Here is a 15,332-nt window from a genome sequence, read left to right on the forward strand (position 1 = left end):
TCACACTCACTTTAAAAGTACATTCTTATATATGCAAACACAAAACCTTATTCTCCAATCATCGAACTTTTATATTTATAGATTATATTTGAATCGGTCTGCCGACACCTACTCACGTGTTATATGTTTTTCACACATAAACTTGGAAAGATCTTCAACTCTATTAACAGTCTTGTCATTAGCTGGTAAGGATATTAGAGATTTTAAAGTATTGTATTTTTACAATGAGTTATTCGCCAAATAATTACATGTATAATGACCTTAAAACTCAGTTTTCCGTGAAACACCAAGGCCTTCATGGGTCCATGATCTGTCATTTTCATCTCTTATATTTCCTCCTCTACACCATACATCATTTCACTCCTTGACTTCTCATTTGTATCCTCTTATCCTTCTTCCCTCTAAGTTTTGCCCTTCCCGCAGTGCAAAATGAGATTGTCTTTCCTTGTATCCTTATCGTTTTATATAGTTCTTCCAGTACGTTATTTTTTCTCATATCTCGCTTCATGCTTCTTTCATCACTCTTTGTCATTATTCATTATCCCTTCCTTTACCCTCACATTCCCCCTTTCTGTTTTTCCTTCCTCCTCCTGTTCCTTTTCCCTCACCTTCATTTTTCTCTGCTTTTTTCTCCCTTCCTTTATCTTTCCATCCCCCCACTTTCCATTCCTTCTCCTCACCCTCCCTTATTCCTTCATTTTCTTAATCTTTTCTCTTTCCCTCTCTTTTCCTCGCCTTCCGACTTCTCTTCCTCGCCTTCCGACTTCTCTTCCTCTCCCTCAGCCTCCGTCTTCCCTCCTTTCGCACATCTTTCCACCTTCCTTCACTTTCTCTTTAACCTTCCCTTCCCCTCACCTTCCCATTTTCCTTCCTCTTCTTCATCTTCCCTCATCTTCTCCGTCTTTTGCTCTCCCTATCCCCTCTCTTATCTTATCTTTTCCTCTCGTTCCCCTTATTTGCCCCCCCTTTTCTCTTTCGCTCTTCTCTCCATCATTATCATTGTTGTTTTCTCTCTCTCTTCTTCTCTGACCTCAACTCCTCCTCATTATCAATATTCCTTTCCTCTTCATCATTTCCCATTCCTTCTTGCCCAAGGCCGTCGAATGAAGCAACGTGTGAAAACTCTTGTGTGACGGGACAAAGTATTCTGTATGCGACGATGTGGCATATGAATTTATGTTAGAGAAATTAGTCTTGGAAACCTGCTGTGTGTGTGTGTGTGTGTGTGTGTGTGTGTGTGTGTGTGTGTGTGTGTGTGTGTGTGTGTGTGTGTGTGTGTGTGTGTGTGTGTGTCGAGAAAATAGTTTGTATCCGATTTTAGCCAAACTTCCTGAAGAGGAGGTTGACAATCAGTCAAGGATTTAACCTATTATTAGAACAGTAGTCCAGTGGTCAAGGTGGCATTCCTAGGTCAAAACTTGACCTAGCAAGGTCAGCTTAAACATTTTTTATGCAGTTTAGTTCAAACTTAGGTGAAGTCTTCACAGTAAAGCAAGAACAAAGGAAATCGCACATGAGAACAATCAGTCAAAGATCAGCGTCACAGTGCAAGGTTAAAGCTTGTGTCTGTGTGCAAAACGATATAAGTTGATGAGTTTTGTTCTGATTTGAGCCAAACTTGGTGGAAATGCTAAGGATCACCCAAGGAGTGAACAGTTTTTTTTTTTTTCTGATTTAGGCCAAATTTTGTGCAAGACCTCAAATTAAGGGAAAAATAAATGGAATCTATTTTGAAAACAATCAGTCAAAGGACAAGGTCACGGAAAAAGGTCATTTCAAATATTTTTGATCTCATATGAACCAAACTTGGTGGAAGTGTTAAGTGCCAGGCAAGGGTGAACTAATTCAAATGCGAGAGGGAAAAAATCGAATTTTAATGTCACACCGTAGGGAAAAGGCAAATGTTCGACCATTATACCATTGGTTGGCGAGGGTATGTGCACACTCTGAGTGCCCCTTTTTGTTTCTTTCACCCTTTTTCTTTTTTTCTTTCTTCGCTACTCTACAATTATTAAACCACCATGGCTACATCGATACCAATGTTTTCGTCCTTACTGCGGAGTGTATTTAATTAACAGGGTACACCTACTAAAAAATTATCGGCACTCTTTCAGCATGATAAAATCTGACGCAGCGGACGAAAGATCTGAAAATAAACTCCTGAGTTAAGGTGCCTAGTTGGTATCGCTCATCTACGCGCCTTAGCTTAGGGGCGTAATCATGGTGGCATCAGAGGCTTCGTAGGACAGCTTACAAAGCAGTTTGTTTGCTTAATATCACTGCCGTTTTCGATACTTAAGAGAGTTTGAGTATCAAAATAGTTTCCATAAAAATTACAAACGAGGATGTTCATGTGTAATGTGCAGAATAAATTGCTATCTAGGAAGTGTTGCGAAAGAACCCGAAGCCACTTCGAATATAAACACTGCTCATTCGATGCTCAAGCTATCCAAACTGAAACAGTTTGGTAGACAACACATTCCTCACATTATATGAAAATCGAGAACCGTCTGAGGTAAAAGCCTATCCTAAAATAAACGAATATGCCTACCGATCAATCGCTCCGCAGTCATCTTCGTCATCTGGTAACATACCATTCTCAGTTTCATAATCCATGCACTACTACATTCACGTGTAATTGATGTGGTTAATATTATAGCAATACAACGATAAACACCGCATATACATTATATAGGTTATTCATGGGATGCCGTATATGCTGGACAGTTAGGCCTATAAAGTTTGCCATTAAATCCATTCTTAAAATGTTAATGGTGGTTGTTATTGTATCACAACGTGTAAGAAAACCCTAAGATGGCAACCTTGGATACGATGGGTGCCAAGCAGACAAATAGCACTTTGATTTCAAGCAGACAAATAGCACTTTCTATATTATCTCGTTGATAAAGTTTTGAGACATTCATTCTAGCAGTATGTCTATTGATATGAATTATTCGTTATACACATGAAGCTACGGGAGTTATACTGTACATGGAGAGAGAGAGAGAGAGAGAGAGAGAGAGAGAGAGAGAGAGAGAGGGGGGGGGGGAGGCGATGAGAATGAGGGGGCGGGGGGAATCAGGTGTACCAACCCTTAACGTGTATTCACGGCTTCTGTGCCAGTGATCGTTGCAAAGGGTAATAAGCAAGGGGTGCTGATAATCGTTTTAGTGGGTGTACATATATTTAATAATTCATGTATATAAAGTTAGATGTTATACTATCATACAAAAATGGCGAACTTTTAATTCCTTTTATCACATTTCTCCTGGAGGCACGATAGACACCCATTTTGTTATGCAGCTTTATCTACATTAATATATATTTTTTAAAGTTTTATAATTATCATCACCATATGTTAAGCAGCGAATTCTTCGGCCAACATTCATTAAAATTATCTTGATGCTGCATAAACTCTTTGAAATAATACGTCATTAGGCTTAATGAGGGATAAGTAATGCACAGATCGTTTTCACTTAAACCTTCACTGAACGTTATTAACCAATTATTAAATTCCTGAACCTTTGTTCTTTTAACAAAGCACCGAGGTCCCATCTCTAAGTCTATATTTTCCTAGTTCATTCATTCATTCATTGCCAGACGCCATGTATCCCAATCGGGGTGGCCAAGGGCTTAGAGTTAATTGTTTTACAGGGAGGGGCACTAATCCTCCACCAACCCCACTCACGTATTTTCCTAGTTAAATATTAAAATTCATTAGAGGTATCTGTTTATAACCTTACCAGGATTGTCTACTCTATATTTTCTATTGTTTAAGAACATTTCATGGAATGATTTTTTTTTTGTTAGACATGATATGTTAGCAGTACTTTTTTTTTAAGAATTTAAGAAATTCTTTACCTCATAATTACAGTATATATATATATATATATATATATATATATATATATATATATAATTATATTTATTTTTTTATTTATTCATAGATAGATACATACATACATTCATACATAGACAGATATATAAGGCCTCAAGCTTCCAACTATAGTAATGCATCTTTCCTAACTGGTCAACAAACTGATGTGACTCCGAACCTCCCAAGTAAACATTGCACTAGGTTAACCACCAGCCAGGGGTCCCACAGGAGTGGAAGGAAAAACTAAACCAAACAATGGAGGAGAACCATAGAGTAGTGAAACTGGTGAGCTATAATGAAAATGGTTAGAATTGGAAAGAGAAGAGGATATGTCTGCTGAAAGAAATGATAGAGGGTGAGCTTGGTGTGTGCGTGGGTGGGTGGGGGGAGTGAAGTTTATTTGGTTGGTAGTATGGCAGAGTCGGGAACTGAATTGTAATTTGAGAGAGCAACTGAAAGTGGATGACTTGACCTGGACTCCAAAAGGACTGGAAAGGCTTCAGGAAGGAGGTAGGTATATTCCTAAATGCGAAAGCAGCTATTCGAGCAGCCCTGTACGTTTGTCGTTCATTACCAGTTTTCGGACGAGAGAGATTCACTCCCATGACTTTATTGAAGCCCTGTATTATGATCATATTGGCCCTGCATCTACGGAGTAGTTTTGTATATGATATTAGAAGGAATAACCAAGGATATGAAGGTTATAGTTCAATAAGTTCGAGTAGTTTGGCATGATTGTTGAATGGGGGAAAAAAATGAGTGCTCACGGGGATTAGGGGACATAAGCGTCACCTCAAACAATTTTTTTTTTTTTTTTTTTTCGAGGGAGGAAAGTGGGCATGGGCACTATTTTCACCGTCCCTTTTTTTTGTGGCTTGGTATACAAAGCATATACAGATCTAGAAGTATGGTTGAAAACCTTCTAAAATTAAGTACTATTTTTTACCTCTCTTGCCATCTTACCTAGAACACCCTCCTATGGCAGGCATCCTAAGAGACCAATATCCCTCTCTGACAAGGTGGTTGTGCTGCTCCAAAGCATTACAAACGTGTCCCTATAACCAGTAATGAGAAAAAGGGAGGCGTTAGGTCGGATATCATTGCCAGGCTGACTCTAAAAGTAAGAACAGTGTTTCAATCTTATTTCCAGTTACGTGAAGACTTTATATCCTAAATCACGCGATAGAGGGAGGGTAACAGAAAATTGCTGACTAGTCGCGATTTGTCGTGACTTTTGGTTATCAAGTCCCTGAAATACTGGGAACCCATCAAATATATATTTTTATGCATGCACTCCATTGAATAGGTAGGCAAGGGAAAGGGCAGATGAAAATAGGAAGTTATGGGACGAGCTGAATGACCGTCTCAAGCAAATACAAGACAAAAACCAGGGGAATTATGGCTGAGGTGATATGATTGTTGAGTGTAGGCTGGAGTAGTGGACGTGGTTGAGAGGTGGGATGTAAAGACTGAAATAGAAACAGACTTTTTGACTGGTATGTTACTGAAAGAGGGTTATTTTAAATAATTTCTTTGAGTCCAAACAAGCTCATCTGTATTGATGGTGTAGATGGGATTGAAGTGTATATATTAAATAATGAAATAATTATAAGATGACGGACGATAGACTCAGGAGGAGAATCACAGAGGATGAAATAATAAGAAAATATTAACTGGGCCTTGTCATTATGTTGTTTTTGTGGTAATTATTTACCCAAAGGGCTCGGCAATTCCAGCTATATTCTTACAAACCTACGACCTCAAGGCAAGTAATTTTGGTACAGTATGTAACATACATACTGTAGTTAAGTGTTGAATATTGACAGTAAGAAGTGACTGGAAAAAACAAAATATATATTGGGGTACTTAAGGAAGCCGTCAGTTCACACGTGACAGCTGATGACCGACTGGGCGCGTTGATTACTGACGATCTCGCCGACTGGAATGGTCATTGCATCTGTCATTCACATCTGTCGGAAACCTTATGATCCAGCTTAACCTGACGTATCCTGACCTACTTTATCCTGACAGAGGGCTTCGCCCCCAGACCCCCCTGATTTAAACCACCTAGGATTGCCACTAACCTAACCTAGACAGCACCCGAATGCCTACCAAGCCAAATCCCAGACAGTCCTAACTTACTAAACCTAATCTAATCTCTCATAACCAATTCTAACCCATCCCATCCTATCCTGACCTAACCTAAACTATCCTAACGTAGCCTACTTAACTGAAATGATTCAAACCTAACAAATCGGCAAAGAATTTGATATTGCGCCATAAGCAGATGTGCGTTTGGAGAGTTTGGCAGCGAGTTGCTCTTGGTAGTAACTAGTAACTATGTCTGGGTGACGATATGTAATATAAACAAGTCATTTACATATTTCACAGGTAAAATATTAAAAGTGCCTATTATCCATGGTAATCTATGAAGCATAACAAGTTACCCGTGAAAGACTAATTTCAACAGGAAATATAGGAAGGCCGCACCCGTTTGACAAAGAATGAATGTTCTTGTTAAGTTGGTAGGCTACTGCAAGTGAAGCATGGCTTCAGGAACAGGCTACCGTACAAAGACCATGATGAGATTGCTAGGATGAAAGTTATGGTACTGAAAAATGTAAAGTAGTAGATGGTGGAAGTAAGTGCAGCTAAGGAATATGGGAAAGATGCAGAAAGATGGTAGAAGGAGGGAAACTGAGAATATTAGGAGGTAGGGAAGCAAGTGACAGGATGAAAATCAAGACCAGCAATAGTAAATGGTGTGCCTGATTCGTTAAAGATGTTAGAACTGTTATAGGCAAAAAATGCCTAAAAGAAAGTGCCACCAAAAAGTATAATTAGGGAGATTAGAGAGTAAAAACAGAAGGAAAGCAAACAGGGAAAGAAAACAATCATATGACTGCAAGAATAACTTAGTTAAAAGCAAACGAATAGTTTGGTGGGAGAATATGTGAATCATGTGAGTAATACAAATCAGTAATACAAAACGATTAAATAGGGCAGTGAAGGAGTAGTGATAACGTGACCAAAGCTAGAATTATGCATGAGAAAGTGAAAGATGGGGATGAAGAATTAGTCAAAAGGTGGAGGGAGTAGTTTGGTGGCTTGTCAGTCGCAGATAGCAAAGAGTGGAAATATCATGCTGGGTTATGGAAATAGGAGAACGTAGGATGGAACCACCAGAAGAAATAAAAGAGATAGTCAAAGCTGCAATAAAGGAAATTCACATAGGGATAAGCAACAATAATCAGTAGTCTGGAGCAGGAAAACTGAAATACATGATGAAGAAATAATTGTACCACGACTTTGGAAGAGGACAGTTTCTGAATCACTATAAAGAGAGAGAAGGGTAACAAGAGTGTAAGCACTGTTAAGGAATTAGTTTGTTGAGCTTATCAGGAAAGATTGGAAAGCCATCAAGTGCAGAAGATGAAAAAGGTTAAGACGAAAGAGTAGTGAAGGTTCAGGAAAGACGGTTTTTTTAGATTAAAATGTTCATTCTGATAGTGGTAGTTGAAAAGCATCAGATGAACAGCAAAAACCTTAAGTTCCCTGCATAGATCTGGATATAATATATGATAATGATGACTTGAATGTCCTGTGTTGGGTGTTATGACGTTGACTGAAGTTATTCGAAGCAATATGATTCTTCTGCATGGAGAGTAATGTCTGTGTGAGAGTGGATGAGAAAATGAGTAATTGCACTGAAGCAAGAGTATGAGTGAGACAGGTCTGTGAGATGTCATCAGGCATGTTTAACGTTTAGCATATGTACTGTACACTGTATTGTATGAGATATGAAAGCAGAAGCATCAGCTGCGATGTAAAGAATGAACCAGGATAAAAATGTAAGGAGAATCTTAACGTGCCCGCAGACTGATGATGCTGTATTGTTGACAGTGAGAACCAGCTTCAGGTGACGGAAATCGAGTGTACAATGTGTGCATAATAGGAGGAGGAAAGTGAAGGTTAATTCTAGCAAAAATGAGATTGTAGTATTTGAAGAGAGTTATTTCAGATCATGGTATAGGATACCAAAAAGAAAGGTATCAGAACATTAGAATCAGACTGAGTAACGAGGGGCTAAAGGATGAGAAGAATTATCAGTACTTGGGAACAGTTAAAAGCAATCATGGAAGCATGGTTGATAAAATATGAACTAATGATAAGAGAGGCGCAGTGTGTTCTGGAAGAAGGGTTGGTTGCATGGGATAAGAAGTGGGCACTGCCGAAGTGTTTCACTAACTCTTCCTAAGCGCCGTAACACGTGGACACTGAAGGGAGAAATGTCAGAGATTGCATGTGATACCAGCTCTCAGATAAAAAATTACAAATTTAATTGGCAATAGTAGATTGAAAGAGAAATGGCTTATAGAAAAGAACAGAGGGTTCATAGTGTGATGGTAGAGAGCAGATGAAGAAAAACACGTTGAAGTGGTATGCGCATGTGGACAGACGGTTAGGAAACACCAACAAAGAGAGATTTAATGTGAGATTACTGGTAGTGGTGCAAGAGGAACACCTCGAATTACATGGAGGAAGAGAGTTAACTACTTAATAGGTAGGACAAAAAGAGGGGAAAGAATAGGTTTAAGGGCAGAACAGTCGAGAAACTTTTCTTGCCATGGGCATAGAGTGTGAGAGTGTTCCCAGGAGGAAGAAAAGGGTCAGGGATATAGACAGACAGATAGATAGATAGATACCGTATATAAGCGATTCTTGATGTCCCCCATCATTTTATAACATTCAAGGACCCTGCCTCCTTCCTCATTACTAATATTCTCTTCCTTCCTCTCATCAGTTTTCCCTTCTGATCTCCCTCCCTCTTCCTCATCAGTTCTCTTTCTTCTCCCTTATTAATTCTCTTTTCTTCTCCCTCCCTTCTCCTTCATCGTATCAACAGCATTATTATCATCATCATTAGTTTTCTCTTCTCCCCTCCCACCATTCCTTCCCTCCCTTCCTTCATGCTTTTCCTCCCCTCCCAGAATTCCTTCGCTCTTTCCTCACCATTTTGTCCCTCCCGCCTCACCCTTCATTCTCTCCCTCCCACCATTCCTTCCCTTCCTTCTCACCATTCCTTTTCTCTCTCTCACCATTTCTTCCCTCCCTTACGCCATCCCATCCCTCCCTCCCTCCCTCACAGTTTTTTCCCTCCCTCCTCGCCATACCTTCCCTCCCTCCCTCCACACCATTTATTCCCTTCCTACTGACCATTCCCTCCACCCTCCCATCTCACCATTCTATCCCTCCCTTCTCATCATTCCTTTCCTCCCTCTCCGCCCTCCTCTCCCCTCATTTTTTCACTTCTCCCCCCCTGTTTTCACCACCCCTTGCCTCCCTTCTTACTGTTTCTTCACTCTTCTCCAATCATTCCTTCCCTCCCTCCCTCATAATTTCTTCCTACCGTCCCTCTCGTCTCACAAGTCCTTCCCCCCCTTCACACCATTCATTTCCTCCCTCTCCTTCCTTCTCACCAATCTTCCCTTCCCTTTTCCTCATTCCTATCCTCCGATCCCCATATTCCTTCATTCTCTCCCTCACTCCCTCCATTACCTCCCTCCCTTTCAATACATCCCCCTCATTCCCTTCTTCTCCCACCACATTCTTTTCCTCCCTCCTAATTCCATCTCTCCAGCCTCTCTCTAGCCTTTCCCTCCCATGCAGGTGCCTGAAGGAGGGAGGGCAGCTGGCGTCGATACACTCACAGGAGGAGATGCTTCTGGTGTCGGCCATGGTCCAGGAAATCACTCGTCCATTTTGGCTCGGACTGGCTCGGATGCAAAACGGTGGGCTTGGATGAGAGGGCTGCAGTCTCATCTACATCACAATCACCATCATCATCACCGTCATCCTTTTTATCATCATCGTCATCATCTCCTACATCATCATCATCATCACCATTAAGAATAAAGCACAAAAACAGAACTATCGTCAGTGTCCAGTGGTGTCAGTAGTCAGCATCGTCTTGCACCAGTATTATCCCAGGTGTGCGAGAAGTATTACACCGGCGAGAGATTTTCCATCTTGATAATCTGTTCAGCCTGTAGACATGTTTATTACTTTACTCTTGTTCCATCCAAACGATTATAATCACTTTGGGGTAGATTCTTCAAAATGGAGGTGTTAAATACAGCACTCGCTCTCATCATACTCTCCAACCCGTCTTCCACTAATTAATGGGGTGGGAGGGATCTAACTGCAGGAACAGGAACAGGAAATTACACTATACTCGTTTTTTTCCAGCTGATGATCCACTTTCGTGAATGTGGCACCTGAGCACTCCTGCCGCCTGATTGGTTGGTTTCAATTTCATACCTGAAGTATCATATTTACGAAAAATAGGTGTACCTTATATTCCAGTTCTCACAAATGCTGTTTTGCATTGTCATTGTACTATACAAACAGACATGAAACGAGTATGTAACTGTGCTTCATCCAAACGGACAATGAATTTGAGGAAGCTGAATTTGAATTGAAATATTTATTATTGTAAAACGTACCGGTACAGAGTTGTTGCATCATTAAAAAATAAATAAATATATATACTTACGGATATATATATATATATATATATATATATATATATATATATATATATATATATATATATATATATATATATATATACAGTACTTACGGATAATATGGGCGAAGGCATCGAAGCAATGGAGCAGGTGTAATAATAAAGTCCGACATCTTGCGAGATGAGACAACTTGCTTTTCCCGCCTGGCAGTCTCTCGAGTCTCCTCTTCCTCTGTAGCGACTGTTCCATTCGCCTTCCCACTTCCACCACTTTACCACTGACAAAACCGCTAATTTAGTTAGAATGGTACTATTGTTTAATGTAACAAGTGCCTAAGTATTAAGATACCTTTTATTTGCACTTACCCAGTCAATGGCGTTTAAATTTTAAAAAATAAAGGGAGATGCAACAGCTCTGTACCTTTTACAATAATAAATACATAATTCAATTCAGATTCAACTTCCTCATATTCATTGTTCGTTTAGGTGAGGCACAGATACATACTCGTTTCATGTCTGTTTGTATAATACAATGACAATGCAAAACAGCATTTATGAGAATTGGAATATAAGGTACGATTGTTTTTTTTTGTAAATACGATACTTCAGGTATAAAGCTGAAACCAACCAATCACGCTGCAGGAGTGCGCAGGTGCCACATTCACGAAAGTGGATCATCAGCTGGAAAAAAATCGAGTATATTATGGAAGTCACCAACAGAATGCTCAGTGAAATGGGCCAAGCACTGGATCACTAATTTTTCAGCACTTCAAAATTATCGGCTCCACCTGACAGGCCTAACGATGCACACACGCTATACTTTTTCATTAATACCTAGCACGGCCAAAAAAAAAAAAAAAAAGTGCAGTCCTTCTCATGTGCATCCCGATAAATATTTCAGTCATCCATTTCATTCATTCGTTAATTCATTTGCTTCCTTAACACTTCATACATCGCCTTTATTAAACTTTCACCTACAATGTTTCTCCACTCTGTTGGCCGTCCATTTTGCCTCCTGCACACCTTTTCCGTCACAGTTTTCATGTCCAGCTTCTCAATATGACCCTGCCATTGAAGCATACATTGTTTTACCATACAGTTTTTTAGTCCACTAATTCACAGGCCTGTATTTTTTTTTTTTTCTTACTTTGACATACAAGATCTCGTTTTTAATATGCGTACAGATTAAATTCCCCTTTCTGTCAACTCGTCATAATCTTCTGCATGGCTATCTCCATACTCTCCATAACCTCTGTAGTTTTTCATCTCGTGTTTTCTCTTGGAGTGATGCTGTGTCTTGTCTTGCAGAATCGCCTTTTTGGGTTAAACGTGATGAACGACTCTGCTCTCTATAACCCATTGCAGTTGCTGACGCTGCAGGATTCTTATCCTCCCATGTTCGAAATACAATTCCTAGTATGTTGGGACCACCCACACACAGCACTAGTAAATAGGGTGGCGTCAGTTTTTCGTGTCACCGGCTCCCCAATTCTCACTTAATTCCCTCAGTCCCTCTCTGTTTTCTGTAGTTCTGCATCACTCTCTTTTTCTTTCTTCTTGCTATCGTTATTACACTAGACACTGCTAAATTCGTCATAGCTCCTGTACCTCATGACTTACCCTCTATAACTGGCGCACATTCGTCTTTCCACACTCACCCCTTTTCTGGCCAGCTATCTAATGCAAGAGTTCAGTAGCAGTCTCATGCCTTCGTGCATGTAAGTGATCAACACTAGAACCGTCTTCCACATTCATTGTTTCCCACTTCAAGTGCTCTCCAGTACTGAAAATGGAGTTTGTGCAGGAATCGTGAAATAAATGGAAAGTACGTTGGTTTTGTCTTCTTCGTCATTCGAAGTGACAACCATTGGAGACAATCAGCCTTTGGTCCTCTCTTTCTGCATAAGAAAGGAAAAAATATAAACAGTCATTATGATGGACATATTTACTGGGACACAGGAAACCCATTTATTTGTAGGTAAAAATGAAATACAAAACAGCGCTCAGAGACTCTGCCCATTATCAGTTCATAATATTTCTGTTTGCTTTAATATAACGGGTGTTACATATTTTTCTTTACCGGTACTCTTTTATGTTTTAGACTCATATACTTGTACATCTGCATTTTGTTTATAACTATGTGTGCTTCCTTTCTCTTTCTTATGAGTCTTATTATCATACGTCAACCGATATGCTGCAGGGTACGGGTGGAGCGACGGTACAGCCCTAGACTACCTAAACTGGGCCGTGGGAGAGCCGGACTGGGAGGGATCGGATGAGGAGGCTGAGGGGTGTGTGGAGATGGGGGATCTGGGCACCTGGAGCAACACACATTGTTTGGACACTAGGCACTACATCTGCAAGGCACTCAAAGGTGAGTGTGCTGTGTGGGTGTTACAGAATTTCCCGGGGTGTGGTGGGGATTCGTGGGGTGTTGTGAAGATGCTATAAGTGTCGTGTGGCGGTATAAAATTTTGGTGGAGTGCTGTGAGGGCGAAACAGATTGTCCTGGGGTGTTATAAGTTTCTGTGGGATGTTGCAGAATGTTGTGGGGTGTTGTGAGGGTGATAAAGATTGTTCTGAGGATGTTGTAAACTTCTATGTGGTGTTGCAAAGTGTCGTGGGATTTTGTGAAAGTGATGTATATTATCCAGGGGTTTCGTGAACTAATGTGCGGGTGTTGTAGAGTGTCGTGGGGTGTTGTGAGGTTGATGTAATTTGTGCTGGAGTGAAATATACTTCTAATAGATGCTGTAAAGTGTTGGAGAAAGAGAGGGGGGATGGTGTAGGATGATAGAATGCACGGGTACTTAGTGTTACGGTTTACTCCGCAAGACGTGCTCAGAGGATTGTGAGTATGTTCGGTGATGGTTGGACGTTTGAGGTGCTATTGTTTGCTTTAGAGTGTTGCGGGATGTTCTTGAGTGTCTTAGAGATTTTGGAGTGTTGTTGTAGAGTGTCTAAGAGTATACTGGAGTGTTGCAAAGTTGTGGGCTGTTGCGGGATACTATCAGGAGAGGGTTACTGGGATTGTTATTGTTGTTGGGCACTATAGGATGTTGTAAACTGCTGAAGAATGCTTTGGGGTGTTGTAAAGTTGTAGAGTTGTGAAATGTTGTGGGACATATTAGGCTAAATAGTTCTAATGGTGCACAGCGTTGGAAAGTGTGATGCAGGTTCTACAAAGCGAGAATTGTGTGTGTGTGTGTGTGTGTGTGTGTGTGTGTGTGTGTGTGTGTGTGCATGTGCGAGTGTACTTGTGTGTGTGCATATGTCTATGTGTGCCTCTGTCACTGTCCGTACTTGAATACTGTATGCAGTACATACTGTGTGTGTGTGTTTCAATTTGTATTTATTTGCGTGTTGGAGTGTGCCACAAACAAAAATCAATTATAAAAGCAATTTACCTTTGCAGTTCAACTAAAACAAGTGACCAACCCGGTAGCAGAGGGCGGCCCCTACACCCCCATCCCCCACCCAACAGGATCCCCTACAGAAGGTCAGCTAACCTCTCTACTACGATAACGACTTTTATGTAGTTAATTTTGCCGTCCGACATACGAGTAATACTGTACTCACTTTTGGAAAGGATTCTCCCACTGAACGGGTTAAGAAATTACTTTTAAAACCTTTCCGTACGATGTCTAGTTTGTTTTTGCTACTTCCACACGACTTTTCCTTCATCTAAGGCTCAAGGTCTTACTTTAAAAGGAGAAAGCGAACTCCTCCTTCCTCTTTACAATCTCTGCTTTGGTGTCATTTGAGCCGGTCCTCAAGTTTTTAGCTCTTTCAGTACGATGACTTTTTTTTTTTCTTGCTGCCGACAACATATTTAAGATCAGGGGAATTTTTGCGCAAGGAAGAGATAAAGACTGCTGCCTTAATTAGTAATGAGGTAGTGGATGAGATTCATTATATATGTGTGACGGTGCCTCACTCGTTTCCTTGGCTGAACACATACAGTATATGCAAAGTAAACGATATGTTTTCACAGCATCTCGGGAGTTACAATTTTTTTTTATCATAGTCCTAACTGGTGTCCAGATAATTTCTGGAACAGGTTTCGAACAAGTTAAGGAAATATACCTGAATTCCATCGCCGGTGATTTACATAAATTATATTAACGCGTTTAGTGCCTTGAGAGGTACGAGTTTAGCTTCTTGTACAGATTTAAGAGCAGGAAGAGCAAACAAATCTTAATATCACTAATATTCATTCCTACTGTATTATTTCATAGCCATCGGCACTAAATTTACCAGTGAGGATTGATGGTAACATTATAAACACAGTTATTTTATATGTATAATGCCTTGGTTTGTATTGATTTCGTGATAACTTGCTTTTCTCGACAATGTTTATGAGCAGGTGTCTACTTTTACAACACCAACTCATCTCTAACTACACTAAGATTACAGTAGGAATTCTGCTGTAAGAAAGCATTATTAATTTTCCCTTTCAGCACTGAAAAAGATGATAAAGTCTGAGATAATTAAGACAGCAGTAACTGAAACTGTATAACGAAGACAACCATCTATGGATATGCTAATGATGGAATATTTAAAAAATAATTATTGCAGCTCACTGGACAATCGCTTGAAGCAGTGAGAGATCTGACACCTGTTCCTGCTGGTTGTTTTGTACTGTTGTCTTTCTCTAGTCTGATTCCGCGTAGTTACTTCTTCCTATCATCGCTCCATTCTTTTTCAGCTTTGTCAGTCACAATTTTTTTTTTATGTATGTCTAGCAATTTTTGTTTGTATCACTTTTTTTTTTTCTTTTTTGTTCATATGTCTTCCTGTCCTCGCTCCCTCCATCCCACCTCCTCTCCCTTTCCTCCTTCACCCGTTCTTACCCTCGTTCTCACATCTCCCCCTCTCTTTCCCGCTTTCTCCCTCCTACTTCCCCTCTCTTGCACCTCCCCCCCC

General features: G+C 40.3%; 1 protein-coding gene across 1 annotated transcript in view; it reads left to right on the forward strand.

Annotated features, from left to right (window-relative positions):
- LOC145390246 (macrophage mannose receptor 1-like) overlaps positions 1-15,332 on the forward strand; it is a 31,909-nt gene that overhangs the window by 12,561 nt on the left and 4,016 nt on the right. The window contains exons 8-10 of the mRNA XM_080265236.1: positions 9,548-9,669; positions 12,607-12,780; positions 13,822-13,905. Of these exons, the coding sequence (XP_080121362.1) occupies positions 9,548-9,669; positions 12,607-12,780; positions 13,822-13,905 (380 nt within the window). The remainder of the gene's footprint in view (positions 1-9,547; positions 9,670-12,606; positions 12,781-13,821; positions 13,906-15,332) is intronic.

The sequence above is a fragment of the Coenobita brevimanus genome, chromosome 14, assembly GCF_032717465.1.
Source record: "Coenobita brevimanus isolate Jiangsu-jjx chromosome 14, ASM3271746v2, whole genome shotgun sequence".
NCBI classification, from domain to species: domain Eukaryota; kingdom Metazoa; phylum Arthropoda; class Malacostraca; order Decapoda; family Coenobitidae; genus Coenobita; species Coenobita brevimanus.